This window comes from Pelophylax lessonae (genome assembly GCF_965119305.1).
Source record: "Pelophylax lessonae genome assembly, chromosome: 3".
Lineage (NCBI taxonomy): Eukaryota > Metazoa > Chordata > Amphibia > Anura > Ranidae > Pelophylax > Pelophylax lessonae.
Window position 1 is genome coordinate 45,149,434 of NC_138770.1, and position 23,733 is coordinate 45,173,166.

General features: G+C 48.2%; 1 protein-coding gene across 3 annotated transcripts in view; it reads left to right on the forward strand.

Moving 5' to 3' along the window:
- Positions 1–22,041, forward strand: part of IFT172 (intraflagellar transport 172) — a 91,761-nt gene extending 69,720 nt beyond the window's left edge. For all 3 annotated transcript variants that reach the window (XM_082249410.1, XM_082249411.1, XM_082249412.1), the window contains 16 exons: positions 1,210–1,390; positions 2,683–2,792; positions 2,988–3,117; positions 3,195–3,293; positions 3,945–4,054; positions 7,161–7,224; positions 7,668–7,754; positions 11,033–11,149; positions 13,942–14,052; positions 14,677–14,796; positions 17,202–17,297; positions 17,659–17,718; positions 17,817–17,915; positions 21,413–21,566; positions 21,656–21,747; positions 21,833–22,041. In XM_082249410.1, coding sequence (XP_082105536.1) covers positions 1,210–1,390; positions 2,683–2,792; positions 2,988–3,117; positions 3,195–3,293; positions 3,945–4,054; positions 7,161–7,224; positions 7,668–7,754; positions 11,033–11,149; positions 13,942–14,052; positions 14,677–14,796; positions 17,202–17,297; positions 17,659–17,718; positions 17,817–17,915; positions 21,413–21,566; positions 21,656–21,747; positions 21,833–21,922 — 1,720 coding nt within the window. In that variant the 3' untranslated portion in view covers positions 21,923–22,041. The remainder of the gene's footprint in view (positions 1–1,209; positions 1,391–2,682; positions 2,793–2,987; positions 3,118–3,194; positions 3,294–3,944; positions 4,055–7,160; positions 7,225–7,667; positions 7,755–11,032; positions 11,150–13,941; positions 14,053–14,676; positions 14,797–17,201; positions 17,298–17,658; positions 17,719–17,816; positions 17,916–21,412; positions 21,567–21,655; positions 21,748–21,832) is intronic.
- The last annotated feature ends 1,692 nt before the right edge of the window (positions 22,042–23,733 follow it).

The following is a 23,733-nucleotide window of genomic DNA, read 5'->3' on the forward strand; positions in this document are numbered from 1 at the left end:
CCATCTCTATCTCTGTCCTCTCCATTGCCATCTCTATCTCCATCTCTATCTCCATCTCTATCTTGATCAATATCTCCTCTGTTTCTGTCTCGGTCTCCATTGTTATATTCTAATCACCATCCCCATGTCCTCTATCTTCATCTCTTTCTTCTGAATCTCCATTTCTGTCTTTTTATCATCACCTTCCCTGTTTTTTTTTTTTTTTTTTTTTTTTTTGTTTTTTTAGTCTACATGTGCTCTTTTTTTTCCCCATTTCACTACATCTAGCTCTTTTTTGTTCATCTCCATCTCCTCAATCTTTATCTTATGTCTTCTCTATCTTCATCTCAGTCCTCTTTATCTCCATCACCATCTCTGTCGCCATTAACATCTCTAAATTGTTCTCTGTCCTCTCCATCTCCATCAGTGTGTCTGTCTCCATCAACATCTCTTTCCTCTTCATTATATCCTCTTCATTACCTTCTCTATGTCCATCCCTTATTTCTTATCTTTATCTTCTCCATCTCTATCTTCTTCATATCCATCACGATTGCTATCTAAAATCTCTTCTGTCTCTCCTTCCCTTCTATCTCTTCATTCCTTCTATATCTCTCTCCATCTCTTCTCTATCTCTTCTATCTCCATCCCTACCTATATCTTCTGTATCACCATCTCTGTCTCCATTTCTATCTTGATCAACATCTCCTCTGCCTGTGTCTCCATCTTTTTTATGCCCATCACCATTCTTCTTATTATTATTATTATTATTATTATTATTATACAGGATTTATATAGCGCCAAAAGTTTGCGCAGCGCTTTACAATGTGGGGGAAGACAATACAGTTACAGTACAATTCAATACAGGAGGAACTAGCCTATCCCCATATCCTCTATCTTCATCTCCATCTTATGAATCTCCATATCTGTCATACCTCTACCTTCTCTATCTTCTCTATTTGCTGCGGTCTACATGTTCTCTGTCTTTTTTCTCCATTTCACTACATCTATCTCTATTTTCTTCATCTCAGTCTCATCTGTCACTATCTCTTCTATTGCCAGTTTTTCTTTTTTCATCCTTATCTTCTCTTTCTTCTCTATTCTCGCCTTTTCTATCACTCCTCTTTATGTCCTTTTCATTTGATGACCAATAATGATATTCAGGTCATTCTCCAAAAAGTTGTTGATGTGGAAACAGTTGTCCCGTTATAAAATATTATCTGTGCTTGTCAGGTATGTCCACAACCAGGACTGGGATTCAGCGCAGAGAGTGGCTGAGCTGTACGATCCTGGGAGTGTTGGGGATGTTCTGGAGGGACAGGCTCGCTTTGCCTTTGAACAGAAAGATTATCAGAAAGCAGAAGCATTCTTATTGCGTGCCCAAAGACCAGAGCTTGCTGTACGCCATTACAAGGTAACTGCCGGAGGGGGGGGAGCTTATGGATTATGTGTGACTAAAGGCGGTATGGGGATGGTGGGGTCAGGATTTCTTCTTTGTGATGCATGACTGCTGGCATTTTTGCGGAAAGTGTAGGTCTGTGTGACTAATTACTGTAAGCAAAAGTATAGGTTGTAAGGAAAGTGTAAGGTCTGGCCTGCTAGTGTGCTGGGGGTGGTGTCAATCATGTCTCCATGTCAGAGGTTAGAATTGTCATAAAATGTCATCCACATGCTCATATGTTAGGATTCCCCTGCCTTACATGTCTCTAGTAGAGGTCATGACCGTTACCATGTAATAGCAGTTGCAGGGTTCACCTGTCTTACATGCTCCTGGTAGATGGCCTGAGGTCAGAGGTCACCACTGCCATGGAACATCCAGATACCCACATCTATTAGAGATCTTGCATCTCTCTGGTAGACGGATCAAAGTCAGAGATCACCATTGTCATGGAACTTTCAGAGACCTACAGTACATCTATCAGAGATCTTATCTCTCTGGTAGACTGCTTGAAGTCAGAGGTCACCATTGCCATGGAACATCCAAAGACCTAACGTACATCTATTAGAGATCTTACATCTCTCTGGTAGATGATTTAAAGTCAGAGGTCACCATTGTCATGGAACATCCAGAACATACAGTACATCTACTAGAGATCTTACAACTCTCTGGTAGACGGCTCAAAGTCGGAGGTCACCACTGCCATGAAACATCCAGTGACCTTCAGTACATCTATCAGAGATCTTGCATCTCTCAGGTAGATGGCTCAAAGTCACCACAGTCATATTATAATTGCCCCACGCTTTCATAACCCGGGTTTTGCAGTCTTCCATATTTATGGACGATGGCTTGAGGTCAGAGGTCACCACCATTATCTAATTCAGGGTTTTCCTGTTTTTCATTTTGTAGTAGGTCTCAGGTCAGAGGTCACGAAAACCATGTAATACCAGCCTCCTATCCTCATCCCAGGGCTGTTCACATAATAACTTTATCACAGGGTTCTTCATATGATAACAGTCCCCATCTTCATCCCAGGGCAATTCACATAATAACTTAATCACAGGGTTCTTCATATAACAGTCCCCATCTTCATCCCAGGGTCTCTTGTCCTTCCTTTTTATCCTCCTGTGGATGCACCTCAGGTTTTAGATGGCCGCTGTTTTGTGATTTACTACCTTCTGTGTGACGTAAAACTGTAAGCAGTTTCATGGGAAGTGTAGGTTGCATCTGTGTCATGTCTACCTTTTTTATTATTTCTTCCTCTTCAGGAGGCTGGCATGTGGAGTGATGCAATCCGAATCTGCAAAGAGTATGTCCCTGCCATGCTGGAGCAGCTACAGGTGGAGTACGAGAAGGAGGTGACAACAAAAGGAGCCAGGTGAGCTGGTTTGTCTTTTGAATATTTTTACCTGCATCAATGACTATGGGAGAAGGGGGCCACAGTGTCCACAGTGCCTGTCACAGCAGAAGGACATGCACTGTGTAATCTGCCAAGACTGACCTTCATCCGCATGCAGTCCTCCATCCAGAAGAAGCCTGTAGATCCGTAATGTGAGATCCTCTCTGTTGACAGGGGGACAGAGGCTTTAATAGAACAGGCCCGGGAATGGGAGCAGGCCGGGGAATACGCCCGATCGGTGGATTGTTACCTGAAGGTGAAGGATCTGGATAATGTGAGCCTATTGGAGAAGTGTTGGATGAAGGTAAGCAGTCAGCTTTCATTCTCTCTGCTCTGTGTCCCGACCTTTTGATATTCATGATGTCACCATTGTCTTTGCAGGCAGCTGAACTGTCCATCAAGTTCCTGGTACCTAGCAGAAGTCTGGAGGTCGTCCGTCTGGTGGGTCCCAAGCTGGTCTCTGCTGGAAGACACAACGCGGTGAGGATGCAGGGATGACCCATATTGGGCACCAATGTGTTAAATGACTGCAGATTATTCTGTACCTGTAATTTAAAGCCTACAATGCACCACAAGGGAAAGCACCTGTGCGAAACACTTCAGATGAGAGCTGCCATTCTCTAGGCAGGTTCACTGCTCTAGGCTTAGTACATATCACAGGAGTCACAAAAATTGACTTTTAGAGAGATTTCATTAAGTTGTGGAGACTTTTCACACTTTTTCATAGAAAGAAGTCACCTTTTTATTTCCACCATGAATTGGACATAATCTGTTATATTTCAGTATAGGGAAAACATTAATGTCGCTCTGTGTATTGTCAATTATTCTCTATTGTCCATTGTCATAGCAATTATCTTTGTAAACCTCAGAGCTTGTTAGAGGTATAGCACCAATAGCATGGAGAGCATTGTGTCATATGATGAGTCTCTAGTTATGCCTAGATCAGAGCCAGATTCTGGACCACCAGCGGTATACTTGGATCTGCTGTCTTTTTGGGTATTAACACACTGGCTGCTTCAATGAGCTCATTGGACCCAAGAGCTGACATTTTCCACATATCATGTCTGACTGGCTCGAGTGTAAGTGAAGGATGAATCTCATTCTATGTTGATGTGTAATTCTTATCTCCAGGCGGCTGAGCTCTATCTGAACCTGGACCTGGTGAAGGAGGCCATTGATGCCTTTATAGATGGAGAAGAATGGAACAAGGCCAAGAGGGTGGCCAAGGAGCTGGATTCCAGGTAATTCCTTAAATGGCTGTTTGTCTTTCCAGAGAAGAGTTACTTACACTACCCAGATCATCATTGTGTCATCCTTCTGTAGAGATCTTCAGGTCAAAGGTCATAAATGTCATATAATGGGGAAGAGTTACTAAAACTGGAGCACTCAGAATCTAGTGAAGCTCTGCATGATAACTAATCACCTTCTAACGTCAGCTTGTTCAATTAAGCTTTCACAATTAAACCTGGAATCTGATTGGTTTTTCAGTGAATATCCAGAGACCTACATACCAAAGTACCGTAATCCTTCATATCTCTGGTAAATAGCTCGAGGTCACCAGTCTCCGTGAATATCCAGAGACCTACATCCCAAAGTTCTGTAATCGTTCATATCGCTGACAGAAGGCCCAAGGTCACCATTTTTAGGTCACCAATCTCAGTCAATATCCAGAGACCTACATCCCAAACTTCTGTAATCATTCATATCTCTGGTAGATAGCTCGAGGTCACCAGTCTCAGTGAATATCCAGAGACCTACATCCCAAAGTTCTGTAATCATTCATATCTCTGGTAGATAGCTAGAGGTCACCAGTCTCAGTGAATATCCAGAGACCTACATCCCAAAGTTCTGTAATCCTTTATATCTCTGGTAGATAGCTCGAGGTCACCAGTCTCAGTGAATATCCAGAGACCTACATCCCAAACGTCTGTAATCATTCATATCTCTGATAGATGGCCCAAGGTCACCATTTTCAGTCAATATCCAGAGACCTACATCCCAAAGTTCTGTAATCCTTCATATCTCTGGTAGATAGCTCGAGGTCACCAGTCTCAGTGAATATCCAGAGACCTACATCCCAAAGTTCTGTAATCGTTCATATCGCTGATAGATGGCCCAAGGTCACCAATCTTAGGTCACCAATCTCAGTCAATATCCAGAGACCTACATCCCAAACTTCTGTAATCATTCATATCTCTGATAGATGGCCCAAGGTCACCATTTTCAGTCAATATCCAGAGACCTACATCCCAAACTTCTGTAATCATTCATATCTCTGATAGATGGCCCAAGGTCACCATTTTCAGTCAATATCCAGAGACCTACATCCCAAACTTCTGTAATCATTCATATATCTGGTAGATGCCCGAGGTCACCAGTCTCAGTGAATATCCAGAGACCTACATCCCAAACTTCTGTTATCATTCATATCTCTGATAGTTCGCCCGAGGTCACCATTTTCAGTCAATATCCAGAGACCTACATCCCAAACTTTTGTAATCCTTCATATATCTGGTAGATGGCCCAAGTTCACCAATCTCAGTGAATATCCAGAGCCCTTCATCCCAAACTTCTGTAATCCTTTATATCTCTGGTAGATGGCCCAAGGTCCCCATATAATCCTTCATATCTCTGATAGATGGCCCGAGGTCATCAATCTCAGTGAATATCCAGAGCCGTTCATCCCAAACTTCTGTAATCCTTTATATCTCTGGTAGATGGCCTAAGGTCCCCATATAATCCTTCATATCTCTAATAGATGGCCCAAGGTCATCAATCTCAATGAATATCCAGAGCCGTTCATCCCAAACTTCTGTAATCCTTTATATCTCTGGTAGATGGCCCAAGGTCCCCATATAATCCTTCATATCTCTGATAGATGGCCCGAGGTCATCAATCTCAGTGAATATCCAGAGCCGTTCATCCCAAACTTCTGTAATCCTTTATATCTCTGGTAGATGGCCAGAGGTCCCCATATAATCCTTCATATCTCTGATAGATGGCCCAAGGTCCTCAATCTCAATGAATATCCAGAGCCGTTCATCCCAAACTTATGTAATCCTTTATATCTCTGGTAGATGGCCCGAGGTCCCCATATAATCCTTCATATCTCTGATAGATGGCCCGAGGTCATCAATCTCAGTGAATATCCAGAGCCGTTCATCCCAAACTTCTGTAATCCTTTATATCTCTGGTAGATGACCCGAGGTCCCCATATAATCCTTCATATCTCTGATAGATGGCCCGAGGTCATCAATCTCAGTGAATATCCAGAGCTGTTCATCCCAAACTTCTGTAATCCTTTATATCTCTGGTAGATGGCCCGAGGTCCCCATATAATCCTCCATATCTCTGATAGATGGCCCGAGGTCATCAATCTCAGTGAATATCCAGAGCCGTTCATCCCAAACTTCTGTAATCCTTTATATCTCTGGTAGATGGCCCGAGGTCCCCATATAATTCTTCATATCTCTTATGGATGGCCTGAGGTCATCAATCTCAGTGAATATCCAGAGACCTAAATCCTAAACTTCTGTAATCCTTCATCTGTAGTACATTGGTTATTGATTTATAAACTAAAGGGAGCCTCAGATGCAGCCCATGACATCACCAAAGGGACACACATAATGTTCAATATATGTAATGCTTAAGAGGACTGTCAGAAACAACAGACCTAATAGAGGAAATGAGGGTCAGAGTGTGGACATGCTACATTTTTGGCTGGGGATATGCTGCAGAAGACAGTATGAAACTGGGAACATGTTACATTAGGCTGGTAGATATTAATTCCATTACCCTAATCAATGTTCCTACTACAGATTACTGAGGTCTGAGGACCGCACATCATATACCAAAGGGCCACAGGTTGGACACCAGGGCTCTAGTAGATGCCTCCAGGTCAGAGGTCACCATGGTCATGTCATAACATCCCACACCCTTATTCCAGGGCTCTGCAGTCTTACATGTTCATAGAAGGTGACCTCAGGTTACCACCATTGTGTAATTTGGGGTTCACCTGTCCTACATCGTTCTTGAAGTTGGCCTCAGATCAGGGGTCACCAAAACCATGTAATACCAACACCCTATCTTCATCCCAGTGCTCTTCATGTAATTACAGCTCCTTAACATTATCCTAGGGTTCTTGATGTGGTAACAGTCCCCATCTCCATCCCGGGGTCCTCTTCTCTGCCCTTTTTATTCTCCTGCACTCAGACCTGGGGTGGCCACTGTTCTATGATTACCATCCCCATCTCGGGCCTAGAGGGAATCTCGTATAACCTGGTACCTTCCTACATACAGCCTGAGATCTGGGGTCAATTTGTCATGCTTTCTTCCCCTTTAATCCAGGTATGAGCAGTATGTGAATGACAGATACAAGGATCATCTGAAGAATCAGGGAAAAGTAGATTCGGTGAGATGATGATATCAGTGTTTCATACGATTACTATTCAGGCACCAGGACATACTTCTCTGATAGCCTGTGCTCCTATTACCTCCAACATGGCTGCCTCTATTGCAGCAATCATAAAAAATACATCACTTACTTCATCTGGTAATGCCTCTTTATCCCAATCTACTCATCCTCCTGTCACTATCGCCTCTGTCCCTCCATGCTGTACAGCACCCATGCAAACTCCCCGTACCCCCCAATAATTCCCCTCTGTTCCAGTTTTCCCATCATCTTCATGCCCCAGAGCTGTGCAGCCCACATCTGAACCCCCCCCCCCCCCGTACCCCCCTAATATTACTCCTCCATACCAATCTATCTATCTTTCCTCACTGTCCCCTCCAAGCTGTACAGCCACCATTGAACTCTCCTTACCCCCTTATCCTGATCTCTCTGTCATTCCGCAGTTGGTTGGAGTCGATGTTGTGGCTGCTCTCGATATGTACGCAGAACGCGGACAATGGGAGAGGTGTATAGAGATAGCAGCTAAACAGGTAAGACTGTGTGTGTGGACATTGAAGACCCGGGGACTGTGTGTGCGTGGACATTGAAGACCCGGGATCTGTGTGTGTGGACATTGAAGACCCGGGGACTGTGTGTGTGGACATTGAAGACTCGGGATCTGTGTGTGTGTGGACATTGAAGACCCGGGATCTGTGTCTGTGGACATTGAAGACCCGGGATCTGTGTGTGTGTGGACATTGAAGACCCGGGATGTGTGTGTGTGTGGACATTGAAGACCCGGGATCTGTGTGTGTGGACATTGAAGACCCGGGGACTGTGTGTGTGTGTGGACATTGAAGACCCAGGATCTGTGTGTGTGTGTGGACATTGAAGACCCGGGATCTGTGAGTGTGTGGACATTGAAGACTCGGGATCTGTGTGTGTGTGTGGACATTGAAGACTCGGGATCTGTGTGTGTGTGGACATTGAAGACCCGGGATCTGTGTGTGTGGACATTGAAGACCCGGGATCTGTGTGTGTGTGTGGACATTGAAGACCCGGGATCTGTGTGTGTGTGTGGACATTGAAGACCCGGGATCTGTGTGTGTGGACATTGAAGACCCGGGATCTGTGTGTGTGTGTGGACATTGAAGACCCGGAATCTGTGTGTGTGGACATTGAAGACCCGGGATCTGTGAGTGTGTGGACATTGAAGACCCGGGATCTGTGAGTGTGTGGACATTGAAGACCCGGGATCTGTGTGTGTGTGTGGACATTGAAGACCCGGGATCTGTGTGTGTGGACATTGAAGACCCGGGATCTGTGAGTGTGTGGACATTGAAGACCCGGGATCTGTGTGTGTGTGTGGACATTGAAGACCCGGGATCTGTGTCTGTGGACATTGAAGACCCGGGATCTGTGTGTGTGTGGACATTGAAGACCCGGGATGTGTGTGTGTGTGGACATTGAAGACCCGGGATCTGTGTGTGTGGACATTGAAGACCCGGGGACTGTGTGTGTGGACATTGAAGACCCGGGATCTGTGTGTGTGGACACTGAAGACCCGGGATCTGTGTGTGTGTGGACATTGAAGACCCGGATCTGTGTGTGTGGACATTGAAGACCCGGGAACTGTGTGTGTGGACATTGAAGACCCGGGGACTGTGTGTGTGGACACTGAAGACCCGGGATCTGTGTGTGTGTGGACATTGAAGACCCGGATCTGTGTGTGTGGACATTGAAGACCCGGGGACTGTGTGTGTGGACACTGAAGACCCGGGGACTGTGTATGTGGACATTGAAGACCCGGGGACTGTGTGTGTGGACACTGAAGACCCGGGGACTGTGTATGTGGACATTGAAGACCCGGGGACTGTGTATGTGGACATTGAAGACCCGGGGACTGTGTGTGTGGACATTGAAGACCCGGGATCTGTGTGTGTGTGGACATTGAAGACCCGGATCTGTGTGTGTGGACATTGAAGACCCGGGGACTGTGTGTGTGGACACTGAAGACCCGGGGACTGTGTGTGTGGACATTGAAGACCCGGGGACTGTGTGTGTGGACACTGAAGACCCGGGGACTGTGTATGTGGACATTGAAGACCCGGGGACTGTGTGTGTGGACATTGAAGACCCGGGATCTGTGTGTGTGTGGACATTGAAGACCCGGGGACTGTGTATGTGGACATTGAAGACCCGGGATCTGTGAGTGTGTGGACATTGAAGACCCGGGATCTGTGTGTGTGTGTGGACATTGAAGACCCGGGATCTGTGTCTGTGGACATTGAAGACCCGGGATCTGTGTGTGTGTGGACATTGAAGACCCGGGATGTGTGTGTGTGTGGACATTGAAGACCCGGGATCTGTGTGTGTGGACATTGAAGACCCGGGATGTGTGTGTGTGTGGACATTGAAGACCCGGGATCTGTGTGTGTGTGGACATTGAAGACCCGGGGACTGTGTGTGTGGACATTGAAGACCCGGGATCTGTGTGTGTGGACACTGAAGACCCGGGATCTGTGTGTGTGTGGACATTGAAGACCCGGATCTGTGTGTGTGGACATTGAAGACCCGGGAACTGTGTGTGTGGACATTGAAGACCCGGGGACTGTGTGTGTGGACACTGAAGACCCGGGATCTGTGTGTGTGTGGACATTGAAGACCCGGATCTGTGTGTGTGGACATTGAAGACCCGGGGACTGTGTGTGTGGACACTGAAGACCCGGGGACTGTGTATGTGGACATTGAAGACCCGGGGACTGTGTGTGTGGACATTGAAGACCCGGGGACTGTGTGTGTGGACATTGAAGACCCGGGATCTGTGTGTGTGTGGACATTGAAGACCCGGGGACTGTGTATGTGGACATTGAAGACCCGGGATTTGTGTGTGTGTGGACATTGAAGACCCGGATCTGTGTGTGTGGACATTGAAGACCCGGGGACTGTGTGTGTGGACACTGAAGACCCGGGGACTGTGTATGTGGACATTGAAGACCCGGGGACTGTGTGTGTGGACATTGAAGACCCGGGATCTGTGTGTGTGTGGACATTGAAGACCCGGGGACTGTGTATGTGGACATTGAAGACCCGGGATTTGTGTGTGTGTGGACATTGAAGACCCGGGATCTGTGTGTGGACACTGAAGACCCGGGATCTGTGTGTGGACACTGAAGACCCGGGGACTGTGTATGTGGACATTGAAGACCCGAGGACTGTGTGTGTGGACATTGAAGACCTGGGGACTGCGTGTGTGGAAATTGAAGACCCAGGGACCATATGTGTGGTCATTGAAGACCCGGGGACTGTGTGTTTGGGTGGAATTGAAGACCCAGGGATTGTGTGTGTGGGTGGAATTGAAGACCCGGGATCTGCGTGTGTGGACATTGAAGATCGGGGATCTATGTGTGTAGACATTGAAGACCCCGGGACCATGTGTATGGGCATTGAAGACCCAGGGATTGTGTGTGTGGGTGGAATTGAAGACCCGGGATCTGTGTGTGTGTGAACATTGAACACACGGGAACAACGCATGGATGGGAAGACTCTGGGACTGTTTATTGATTTATATCTGTGTGTGTTCACATCAGTCCCTGAGAGTAGATGCTGCAGGAGACCATGTTAGTTAGTTGCTAATAGAAGTTCAGATCTACAGTCCACCTAGCAGGTTTTGCCAGTCCCTTTACACATCTTCCTGTAAATAGCATCAATACTGGCTGCAGCTACAAACGAATGTCTCCTCTGATCGAACAATTACGAAGAGTTCCATCTCAGAGGTCTCTGTCTCCTGTATAGGACCATCCCCTGACCCCGTGTCTTTCTCTTGCAGAATTATAAAGTCCTGCATAAGTATGTGGCCCTGTTCGCCACTCACCTCATCAAAGAAGGCAGCTGGGAGAAGGCCTTGTCCCTTTATGTCCAGCATGGAGCTCCTGCCTTCCCTCAGGTAATTCCACCTTTACTTCCTCCAGATCACTCTCATTGTGTTTGTTGTATTTTATGTGGATTTCTGGCATGCTTGGGTTTGTTCTAATGTACACCGATCAGCCATAACATTCTCACCACCCACCATAACCCATCAAGGCATGGACCCCGTTAGACCTCTAAAGGTATGCTGTGGTATCTGGAACCAAGCCATCAGTAGCAGATCCTAGTCCCATAAATGACATGATGGGGGCCTCCATGGATCGGACTTCCAGCACATCCCACAGATGCTTGATTTGATTGAGATCTGGAGAATTTGAAGTCTAAGTCAACACCTCAAACTCTTGTTCCTCAAACTATTGTGGAATTCATCAGACCAGGCCACCTTCTTCAATGATCTGTGGTCCAGTTCTGATGCTCACGTACCCATTGCAGGTGCTTTTGGCTGTGGACACAGGTCAGCATGGGCACCCTCACCAGTCTGTGGAAACACAACAAAGTACAATGCTCTATGTGTTCTGAGACCTTTCTATCAGAACCAGCATTTACTGTTTCAGCAATCTAAGCTCCAGTATCTCTTCCATTGGATCGGATTAAACAGGGCAGCCTTCCCCCCTCAACCTTCATCAATGAGCCTTGGCTGCCCATGACCCCGTTTTTTTCTTCCGCGAACCACCCTTGGTAAGTCCTTACCACTGCAGACCCAGAACATCCCACAAGAGCTGCAATTTTGGAGTTGCTCTGACCCAATTGTCTAACCATTACAATCTGGCTCTGTTCAGTCGCCTAAATCCTTACACTTGCCCATTTTTTCTGCTTTCAACACCTCAGCTTCAGGGACAACATGTTCACTTGCTTCCTAATATATCTCACCCACTTTCAGATACCATTGTAACGAGATAATCAATTTTATTCACTTGCTAGCAGAGCAGGGGGACAGTGCGTTCTAATTGTTCCAATGGCCCTACCCAACCCTTTTGTGCCAGTGACGTCTCATCATGTCAGCGCATTATCAGCCCACTTGTGAAGGAGGCGGCAGGAAGTATAAATCTTGTCTCTAAATACTGCAAGGAAGCTGCAGCTGTGTATTATGTAATTTGCAATAACAGAGTGAAAGTAATGTACAGTATCTTCCAAAAGTGAGTACACCCCTCACATTTTTGTAAATATTTTATTCTATCTTTTCATGTGACAACACTGAAGAAATGACACTTTGCTACAATGTAAAGTAGTGAGTGTACAGCTTGTATAACAGTGTAAATTTGCTGTCCCTTCAAAATAACTCAACACACAGTCATTAGTGTCTAAACTGCTTGCAACAAAGAGGAGTACACCCCTAAGTGACAATGTCCAAACTTTGCCCAATGTGTCAATATTTTGTGTGGCCACCATTATTTTCCAGCACTGCCTTAACCCTCTTGGGCATGGAGTTCACCAGAGCTTCACAGGTTGCAACTGGAGTCCTCTTCCACTCCCCCCTGACGACATCACGGAGCTGGTGGATGTTAAAGACCTTGCGCTCCTCCACCTTCCATCTGAGGATGCCCCACAGATGCTCAATAGGGTTTGGGTCTGGAGACATGCTTGATCAGTCCATCACCTTTACCCTCAGCTTCTTTAGCAAGGCAGTGGTTGTCTTGGAGGTGTGTTTGGGGTCGTTATCATGTTTGAATACTGCCTTGCCCTGTGGCCCAGTCTCTGAAGGGAGGGGATCATTCTCTGCTTCAGTATGTCACAGTACATGTTGGCATTCATGGTTCCCTCAATGAACTGTAGCTCCCCAGTGCCGGCAGCAATCATGCAGCCCCAGACCATGACACTCCCACCACCATGCTTGACTGTAGGGAAGACACACTTGTCTTTGTACTCCTCACCTGGTTGCCGCCACACAGGTTTGACTCCATCTGAACCAAATAAGTTTATCTTGGTCTCGTCATCAGACCACAGGACATGGTTCCAGTAATCCATGTCCTTAGTCTGCTTGTCTTCAGCAAACTGTTTGCAGGCTTTCTTGTGCATCATCTTTAGAAGAGGCTTCCCTGGGATGACAGCCATGCAGACCAATTTGATGCAGTGTGCGGCGTATGGTCTGAGCACTGACAGGCTGACCCCCCCCCCCTTCAACCTCTGCAGCACTCATATATCTATTTCCCAAAGACAGCCTCTGGATATGACGCTGAACTCCTGCACTCAACTTCTTTGGCTGACCATAGCGAGGCCTGTTCTGAGTGGAACCTGTCCTGTTAAACCGCTTTATGGCCTTGGCCACTGTGCTGCAGCTAGGTTTCAGGGTCTTGGCAATCTTCTTATAGCCTAGGCCAGCCCTATGTAGAGAAACAATTCCCGTAAGATCCTCAGAGAGTTCTTTGCCATGAGGTGCCATGTTGAACTTCCAGTGACCAGTATGAGAGAGTGAGAGCAATAACACCAAATTTAACACACCTGCTCCCCATTCACACCTGAGACCTTGTAACACTAACGAGTCACATGACACCGGGGAGGGAAAATCGCTAAATGGGCCCAATTTGGACATTGTCACTTAGGGGTGTACTCACTTTTGTTGCCAGTGGTTTAGACATTAATGGCTGTGTGTTGATTTATTTGAGGGGACAGCAAATTTACACTGTTATACAAGCTGTACACTCACTACTTTACATTGTAGCAAAGTGTCATTTCTTCAGTGTTGTCACATGAAAAGATAGAATAAAATATTTATAAACATGTGAGGGGTGTACTCACTTTTGTAACATACTGTATAACCGTTGAGCTCTCCTGTGCACACAGTCTGTACGTGATTCTCTCTTCCATTCACAGAATTTCAACATTTATAAGCGGATCTTTGTGGAGATGGTGAATGCAGAGGGCATGAACTGCGCAGAGGTTTACCACACCTGGGCCAACCTGCGGGATCTGTTCCACTCCCTGGTGAGTGCTCCAATGCAGCCTTGTGTAGCGATGGCAATATCTGCGGATGGTGCTACAGAGAAATGCTCATAGTTCAGTAAGCAGGGGGACCAGTGACCGCAGACTGGGAAGAGGTCCAGTGACCGCAGACTGGGAAGAAGTCTAGTGACCGCAGACTGGGAAGAGGTCCAGTGACCGCAGACTGGGAAGAGGTCCAGTGACCGCAGACTGGGAGGAGGTCCAGTGACCGCAGACTGGGAGGAGGTCCAGTGACCGCAGACTGGGAGGAGGTCCAGTGACCGCAGACTGGGAAGAGGTCCAGTGACCGCAGACTGGGAAGAGGTCCAGTGACCGCAGGCTGGGAGGAGGTCCAGTGACCGCAGACTGGGAGGAGGTCCAGTGACCGCAGCCTGGGAGGAGGTCCAGTGACCGCAGCCTGGGAGGAGGTCCAGTGACCGCAGGCTGGGAGGAGGTCCAGTGACCGCAGGCTGGGAGGAGGTCCAGTGACCGCAGGCTGGGAGGAGGTCCAGTGACCGCAGGCTGGGAGGAGGTCCAGTGACCGCAGGCTGGGAGGAGGTCCAGTGACCGCAGACTGGGTATCTATCTAATCTGGGGTGATAATGGTGCTTATTCTTTGTTTGGCAGTGTGAGAACCTGGTCAAATCCAGCGAGGTGAATTCTCCAGCACACCAAGAGTTTGAGCTTATGATGCTGATTGCTCATTATTACGCCACACGTTCTGCGTCACAGGGGGTGCAGTCGCTGGTGAGTATGGGGACAACTACTATGTGGGTTTTTCACCTACCTGTCTCATCTATGTCCTCCCTGGTACAGTTCTGCTATTCTATGATCTCTAAGCTTTTCTTTGTTCCCTTATATCTAATATTCTCTGCCGTTCTCTGTCCACTCTTCTCACACCTTACACGCTCACTTTCCTCCTGATTCATTCTCTTGTCAGTCATCCCTCCTCCTTCCCTCCTTGTCACCCTTCCTCAGTCATCTTGTCTATTATTCCTCCTCATCCTCTGTTGTCCCCTCCCTCTCCCTTGTTTTTTCTCATGCTCTGTATCTGCTCCTTCCATCTGCCCTTTTTTTATCCTCTCCTTTTTCCTTTGTCATTCTATCTCCCTCCCTCTCATTCTGAAGGGTTAAATAGTTGTTTAATATAATGTGGAATAATATTTCAGGCTGTAGAGTGCTACATTAGGTCTTGTTTTGAAGCTGCTTGCTCTCAGCATATTTGGGAAAGTTATAGAGTAAAAGTAAAACTTAAATGAAGAACTTATGAATTCAAGAATAGCCTAGCAGCGAGACAACCAGAGGAAGCTGTCTAATGGAAAATGTTTAGTTAAGACTATTCTATAGATCATGAAAATTGTCACCTTATGTCTCCTTCTCCTCAGTTGCCTCATCTCTTCTGATTCCCAGTTGCTTCCTGTCTCTTCATTTCTCTCCCTCTTTTCCTTCTCTGTTGCTTCACCCCTCTCCGTCTTCCTTCTCCGTCACCTTGTTTCTTTTCCTCTGTCACCCCATCACTACCCCTCCTCTGTCTCCCCATCGTTCTCTCTCTTCTTCCTTTTTTTTGTCCCATCTCTATGTCTCTCCTACTCCTCTGCCACTGTATCTCCTTCTTCTCCTCCTCTATCACCTCATTTGTCTCCTCTGTAACCCCATTCTGCTCCTTCCTGGTCATCCTATGCTCTCTCTCTGTCTTATCATTTCTCTCCCTCTCCTTGTCCTCTGCCCCCTTGTCTCTCTCCCTCTCCTCTGCCACCTCGTCTCTCTCTCTCCTTCTCCTCTGCCGCTTCGTCTCTCTCCCTCTCCTTCTCTGCCGCCTCGTCTCTTCCCATCTCCTTCTCTGCCGCCTCGTCTCTCTCCTTCTCCTGTCTCGCCTCGTCTCTCTCCTTCTCCTGTCTCGCCTCGTCTCTCTCCTTCTCCTGTCTCGCCTCGTCTCTCTCCCTCTCCTTCTCCTCTGCCGCCTCGTCTCTCTCCCTCTCCTCTGCCCCCTCGTCTCTCTCCCTCTCCTCTGCCCCCTCGTCTCTCTCCCTCTCCTCTGCCGCCTCGTCTCTCTCCCTCTCCTTCTCCTCTGCCGCCTCGTCTCTCTCCCTCTCCTTCTCCTCTGCCGCCTCGTCTCTCTCCCTCTCCTTCTCCTTCTCCTCCTCTGCCGCCTCGTCTCTCTCCTTCTCCTTCTCCTCTGCCGCCTCGTCTCTCTCCCTCTCCTTCTCCTCTGCCGCCTCGTCTCTCTCCCTCTCCTTCTCCTCTGCCGCCTCGTCTCTCCCTCTCCTTCTCCTCTGCCGCCTCGTCTCTCTCCCTCTCCTTCTCCTCTGCCGCCTCGTCTCTCTCCCTCTCCTTCTCCTCTGCCGCCTCGTCTCTCTCCTTCTCCTGTCTCGCCTCGTCTCTCTGCCTCTCCTTCTCCTCTGCCGCCTCGTCTCTCTCCCTCTCCTTCTCTGCCGCCTCGTCTCTCTTGTTCTCCTTCTCCTGTTTCGCCTCGTCTCGCTCCCTCTCCTTCTCCTCTGCCGCCTCGTCTCGCTCCCTCTCCTTCTCCTCTGCCGCCTCGTCTCGCTCCCTCTCCTTCTCCTGTTTCGCCTCGTCTCGCTCCCTCTCCTTCTCCTCTGCCGCCTCGTCTCGCTCCCTCTCCTTCTCCTCTGCCGCCTCGTCTCGCTCCCTCTCCTTCTCCTCTGCCGCCTCGTCTCGCTCCCTCTCCTTCTCCTCTGCCGCCTCGTCTCGCTCCCTCTCCTTCTCCTCTGCCACCTTGTCTCGCTCCCTCTCCTTCTCCTCTGCCACCTCGTCTCTCTCCCTCTCCACTTCTGCCCCATCGTCTCTCTCCCTCTCCTTTGCTTCTTCCTCCTTTTACTTTGCCTCATCTCTTTCCTTTCCTCCACCTCTGTTGTCTCTCTCTCTCTCTCTCTCTCTCTCTCATCCTCTGCTCCTCTTCTGTCACCCGGCATCTCTCTCTCTTCTCCTCTTCCATCGCCTTGTCTCTCTCCCTCTCCTCTTCTCTCGCTCCGTATCTCCCTCTCCTCCTCTGTCGCCTCGTCTCTCTCTACCTCTCCTCCTCTGTTTCTCTGTCTCTCTCCTTTTAACCTTGAGCATTGGTCCTTTCTCTAGACCTGCACCTGTCTCATTGTTTCCTCATGGACCGCTGACACTGTTCACAATATCTCTTACAGGATGCAATAGCTGCTAAACTCTGCATCTCGCTCCTACGTCACACTGACCTTCTCCCTGCAGACAAAGCTTTCTATGAGGCCGGAATGGCTGCCAAGGTAATTTGGGTTATAAGCTGAAAGTGGTGGGGGGACATGGCATAACACAAACATTAATGGAACCCTCCTACAGATAAAGTGGGATTGGTTCGTATGATACTTTCATGGACAATCGTAACACAAACCGCAACCATCTGTCTACCTTAGAAGGGGAAGGGGGGTTCTTTTCTGACCCCTACAAACACAATCAGATCTCTAAAGATCCTCTTTCGGTTCAATTTATTACAGCAGGAAAACTACCCCAGGATCTTGTGTTTGATCTCAATTTTTCTGGATCCTGTTATTTTCGGTGCTTTTGTAGTTGTGGTTTGACATTGTGTGGCACTGAGCTTGCTGAGAGCTGTGTATGTTGTTTTTCCAGGGAATGGGCTGGCAGAGCTCGGCCTTCATCTTCCTGAACAGATTCCTCGACCTGGTAGATGTGAGTATCCGAAAGATAGGCTGGGAAACGTCTCTCCTAACTATGAACAGATAAATGTCCACCATTTTGTATTTCCTAAATCTTTTCATCATCTCCAGGCAATTGAGGAAGGAAATCTGGACGCCTTGGATCACTCAGATTTTCAAAACACAGACATTCCATTTGAGGTTCCTCTCCCTGCTAAACAACATGTTCCGGTGAGCAGAGGCGATCATGCAAAACTCTTCTTATCACAATGCTTTTACTAACCATTGTATAGCACTGGCCTTACCATACTCTTCAATGCCCTTCCTTTTCCTCTCCTGTTTCCTACTGTCTGCGCTCTGCCTACCTCCCTCCCTCCTCCCCCCTGTCTGCGCTCTACCGCTCCCTCCTCCCCACTGTCTGCGCTCTACCGCTCCCTCCTCCCCAGGTACTGTGCTTTACTGCTGCTCCCTCCTCCCCACTGTCTGCGCTCTACCGCTCCCTCCTCCCAAGGTACTGTGCTTTACTGCTGCTCCCTCCTCCCCACTGTCTGCGCTCTACCGCTCCCTCCTCCCCAGGTACTGTGCTTTACTGCTCCCTCCTTCCCACTGTCTGCGCTCTACCGCTCCCTTCTCCCCAGGTACTGTGCTTTACTGCTTCCTCCTTCTACTGTCTGCGCTCCACCACTCCCTCCTCCCCAGGTACTGTGCTCTACCGCTCCCTCCTCCCCAGGTACTGTGATTTACTTCTCCCTCCTTCCCACTGTCTGCGCTCTACCGCTCCCTTCTCCCCAGGTACTGTGCTTTACTGCTTCCTCCTTCCACTGTCTGCGCTCCACCACTCCCTCCTCCCCAGGTACTTTGCTTTACTACTCCCTCCTCCCTACTGTCTATGCTCTGCCGCTCCCTCCCCTCCACTGTCTGCGCTCTTCTGCTATGTGCCCCCTCTCTTCTCCCCACTGTCTGCGCTCTACCCTATGGTATGCTCTCTACTGGTCTCTTTCCCCATTGTCTCCTCCACACTATCTGCACTCTACCCTTTCCTCATCTCCATATCTGTTCTAACGCTCACTCCTCCCCTCTCTGCACTCTACTGCTCTTTCATCCCCACTGTCTGCAATACACCCTTCCCTCTCTGCCACTGTCTGTACTCTTCCCCATTGTCTCCTTCCAACTCTGTACTCTACTCCTCCCTCCTTCCCACCGTTTGTGCTCTACCCCTCCCTCCTTTCCTCTGTCTACCCTCTTTTCTCCACTGTTTGCGCTCTACTGCTCCCTCTCAACTACTTTGAGTTCCACCACTTTCTCCTCCCTATTGTTTCCTCCCCTCGTTCTGCACTCTACTCCTCCCTCCTCTATTCTATCTAAATTGTATGTCTCCCAGTTGCCCACTTTCTGCCTCCCTCCCCCACTGTTCTGTACAGCTCACCCCCCCCCCCCGTTTCCTCCACACTGAGTAAGCTCTACCCCTTCCTCCTCCCCATGGTTTGCGTTTTACTGCACTCTTCTCCCCCCTTTCTGCATTCTACTGCTCTCTTTCCCCATTGCCTCCTCCTTACTGTCTGCACACTACCCTTCCCTCTGTACTCTACTGTTCACACATCCCCATGATATCTGCTCTACCGCTCGCTCCTCCCCTCTCTGCTCTTTTATCCCCACTGTCTGCAATCCACCGTTCCCACTCCACCACTGTCTGCATTTTGCTTTTTTTCCCCCATTGTCTGTGCTCCACTCCTCCCTACCATCTGTGCTCCAAAGAGAGAGATATAATTTTGCCCCTGTACAAATTATTAGTAAGACCTCATCTGGAATATGCAGTTCAGTTTTGGGCACCAGTTCTCAAAAAAGACATTGGGGAACTGGAGAAAGTGCAGAGAAGGGCAACCAAACTGATAAGTAAATAATTGCTCATGTTGTATGTATCCCCATGGTGCCACATCCCAAAAAGTGATTACAAAACCAAAAAAGGAATTCCCCTTGGGGTGGGACTTTTTAGGCACCAAATTAATATATGAAAGACTACAAATATATAAGATCAATTCTTTATTAATTTATACAAAAAAAGGATAAAAGCATGGAGGCAAGCTGTAAAATACTTCACATCTGACAGTCGAACTTAAGACCACACGACCCCTGGGTTGTTATCTGACGCGTTTCGGAGTATAATTGAACTCCTTCCTCAGGGGTACCCTTGGAGGGTGGTATAGTTCACTGTAGTGATAGGTATGAGTGGCCTGCCTGGCAGTTAAAAACAAATGGTCAGCATATCGATGTTGTCCATCAAGGGTGCCGTTTTCAAGATGTTAGGGTCTTAGCCAGAGTCCTAGATAGTACGGTGTTCAGAATTTGTATACTAGCCAGTCTAAATTAGAGGCTGGGTGGGAGCGGCTGTAACCTCATGTGACAGCAAATCTTAGAACTCGGCAATATGTTGTTCACAGAGGGCAGAAAGCCTCAAAAGACCTGTGTGTCCGGCAAGAGAGCTCTCTTCACTATCACTACAGTGAACTATACCACCCTCCAAGGGTACCCCTGAGGAAGGAGTTCAATTATACTCCGAAACGCGTCAGTTAACAACCCAGGGGTCGTGTGGTCTTAAGTTCGACTGTCAGATGTGAAGTATTTTACAGCTTGCCTCCATGCTTTTATCCTTTTTTTGTATAAATTAATAAAGAATTGATCTTCTATATTTGTAGTCTTTCATATATTAATTTGGTGCCTAAAAAGTCCCACCCCAAGGGGAATTCCTTTTTGGTTTTGTAACCAAACTGATAAGAGGCATGGAGGATCTCAGCTATGAGAAAAGATTAGAGGAACTGAATTTTTATCTCTTGAGAAGAGGAGATTAAGGGGGGATATGATCACCATGTATAAATATATAAGGGGTCCATATAGTGAACTTGGTGTTGAGTTATTCCCTTTAAGGTCATTGCAGAGGACAAGGGGGGCACTCTTTATGTCTATAGAAAAAGAGATTTTGTCTCTAAATACGGAAAGGCTTCTTTACTGTAAGAGCTGTGAAAATGTGGAATAGACTCCCTCCAGAGGTGGTTCTGGCCAGCTCAGTAGATTGCTTTAAAAAAGGCCTGGATTCTTTCCTGGGTGTACATAATATAAATGGGTACTAATATTTATAGGTAAAGTTGGTCCAGGGAATATCAGATTGCCTCCCAGGGGATCAGGAAGGAATTTTTCTCCTGCTGTATCAAATTGGGGGGTTTTCACCTTCCACTGGATCAACTGTGGAGATGGTATGGTTGTGTTTTCTTTACTGTTTTTTATCGGTTGAGCCAGACGGACTTTTTTTTTCAACCTGTGTGCTACTTCCCTCCGTCTATCCTCTTTTCTGCACTGTCTGTGCTGTACTGCTCCCTCTTCCCCATTTTCTGCATTCTACTCTTTTCTCTTCCCTATTCACTGCTCTCTTTCCCACGGTCTTCCTCCCTCCTGTATTCTGTCTACACTGTACCTCTCTCGTCCCTACTGTGCTCTACTGCTCCCTCTTTTCCACTGTATGCCCTCTACAACTCTCTCTGCTCCCTCCTCACCAATGTCTGTGCTCTACCTCTCTCGCCCACTGTCTCCCTCCTTTTGTACCCTCTGTCTATGCTCCACTGCTCACACTTGGCCACTTTCTCTTCCCCACTGTCTACGATCTACTGCTCTGTTGCCCACTGTACCCCTCCGTCCACACTTACCAGCTGTATTACTTGGTGTTTCTCCTCTGCCAGGCGGATAAGCGGGAGGAGGTTAAGGAGTGGGTGTTGGCAGTGTCCATGGATCAGAGAGTGGAGCAGACTCTTCCTCTGGATGAACGGGGCACCTTTGAAGGGTCGATTGTAGCCACAAACAGTGGAATCCATTCCCTGTCGTGTCTGATCACCGGTGAGATCTCTATCAGTGTATATGGTGACCTCTTACTATCAGAATAACAGCTGGAATCATCATATATTTTTTATGTCGGCTGTCTGCAGGGTATCCAGTCCTGAGGAATAAGGTGGAATTTAAACAGCCGGGAAAAGCTGCTAATAAGGAAGACTGGAATAAATTCCTCATGGCCATTAAGGTGATTTCCCCTCCGTTACCTGCTCTCCCATCCTTTAGATCTGCCTCACCTCCGCCAACTAATCTTTTTTCTATTCTGCTACCAGACCAGCCACAGCCCCGAGTGTCAGGACGTCCTGAGGTTCATCAGTCAATGGTGCGGAGGTCTCCCAAATACCAGCTTCTCTTTCCAATGACCAACCCTGAGCGGAGTTCTCCCCATCTGTAAAATGATGCCTCTAAAGTTTTTAAAGGGAAATATTTATATATTGGTTGTACATATTTATATTTGTTATTATGGACATGACTAAAAAAATTAAAATAAATAATGAATCCAATATTGTGTGTAATTTTGTCCAGCCAGAAGGTGGAGCTCTCAGCTCCTTTACACAGAGGGGCCTGTCAAGGTCTTGCACCTTGACACTACCAGCACTTCCCCTTCCCCACTCTTGTTTGTTGTGCGTTCACGTTTGTCCTTTTTGGTTGTCGCTGCACGATTAGTACGGCGTAGGTCCTCGGGCCTGCCCTGAAAGTCTTGGGAGGGGGTGGATATGGCCTTCTGGCTTAGTTCGCCCTCTCTCATGGGGTCTCCCTTCGGGGGAGCCCCACCTAGTACTTGGGGTGGGCTGTTTCGGCAGTCCTCCCAGAGAACGGGGTCTGCCTGGTTTCGGCCAGGCAGGACCAAGTGAGTACCTCAGTCCCTGTCAGGAGCCTCGCGCCCCGGGGGATCAGGGTGAGGGCCCTTCCTTTTCAGAGGAGGGCCATGTGTATGCCCAGTGCACTTTTTGTGTGTCTCACGTTTGCGTGCGTGCACTTTTTTATGCACGGGTGTAAGTTCGAGTGTGTTCACACACCACGGGCTAAAAAACCTCACAAGGACGCACACGATGGTCACGGCCCGAGTCGCAGAGTACCTCTAGCCCGCAACACCCCATTCCAAGATGAGGAGGTGTTTTACCCGGAGTAGTGCCCACCCACTTCCATGGTGTGGTAAGTAGTGCCCCCCCCCCTCTCTCTTTGTGGTCCCTTGGGGTGGACATGGGCTCCTCCTTGGAATGGTCGGACCCCCGGGTTCCCTTCCATTCCCCCCAGCCCCTCTAACAGTCACAGTGGTCCTTTGGCCCCAACCTACCCCCACGTTGCAGCTTGCTCCAGTAAGTGCAAGGGGTGGATGTGGTTGTTGCTGACTGGGCTGTCCGGATCGCACACGGGAGCCTTTGAGCAATTTCACAGCCCCTAAGAATTAGTGACTGGGGCAGGGATGTCCTTTGGGCTCCCTGTGGTGGTTATAGGCTGGGGAGGGGTGCTCTGCGGTGAGGATGATTTCTCTTTTTACTGCAGCTGCATGGGGGTGCCATTAATTCCTAATAGTCCCCCGACGCAGCTGGCAAACACGCATGTGTTCGCAGCCGGCTAAATGCAGAGTATCGCAGTAGTGTGGTTTGGTGCAGCGAGATTTTAGAATTTGTGTCTGCACTATTTCTGCATGCGCATGCAAGAGCGCTGGTGGATGCACTGATTGGATTGGTGCAGGAAACTTTAAACATGGGGGATGCAGCTTCTGCGTCAGAGGTGCAGATCCCCTAAAGTGGCAGGGTACTCCTTTTCCCCGCCTACTGTGACAAAATTGTAGCAAGTCAGTGGAGTTGTTCTAAACGCAAAATGGCGGTGTCAGAACGTTTCAATAGACGTTATCCCTTGAAGAGTCTCTGTTGAGTACGTGGGCAGTCCCACCTGTGGTGGATTCTCAGGTTTCCAGGCTGAATAATTCAGTCCTATTTCTGGTGCAGGAGTCTACGGTTTTCAAACATCCTTTTGGTGGGAGAGCCAAGACTTGGTCCATCACATGTCTTCTGTGGCCGCTTCCATCCTTCGGCCGGTGTTCACCAGTGGTGCATGGTGTCCCCTGGCTTTCCCGAGTGGGCAAAGCTTTTGCAGAGCTGGTGGACTAGTTGGTCCAGGGGTTGCAGTTAGTCTGTGATGCCTCTCTAGCTGCGGCTCCCTTAAT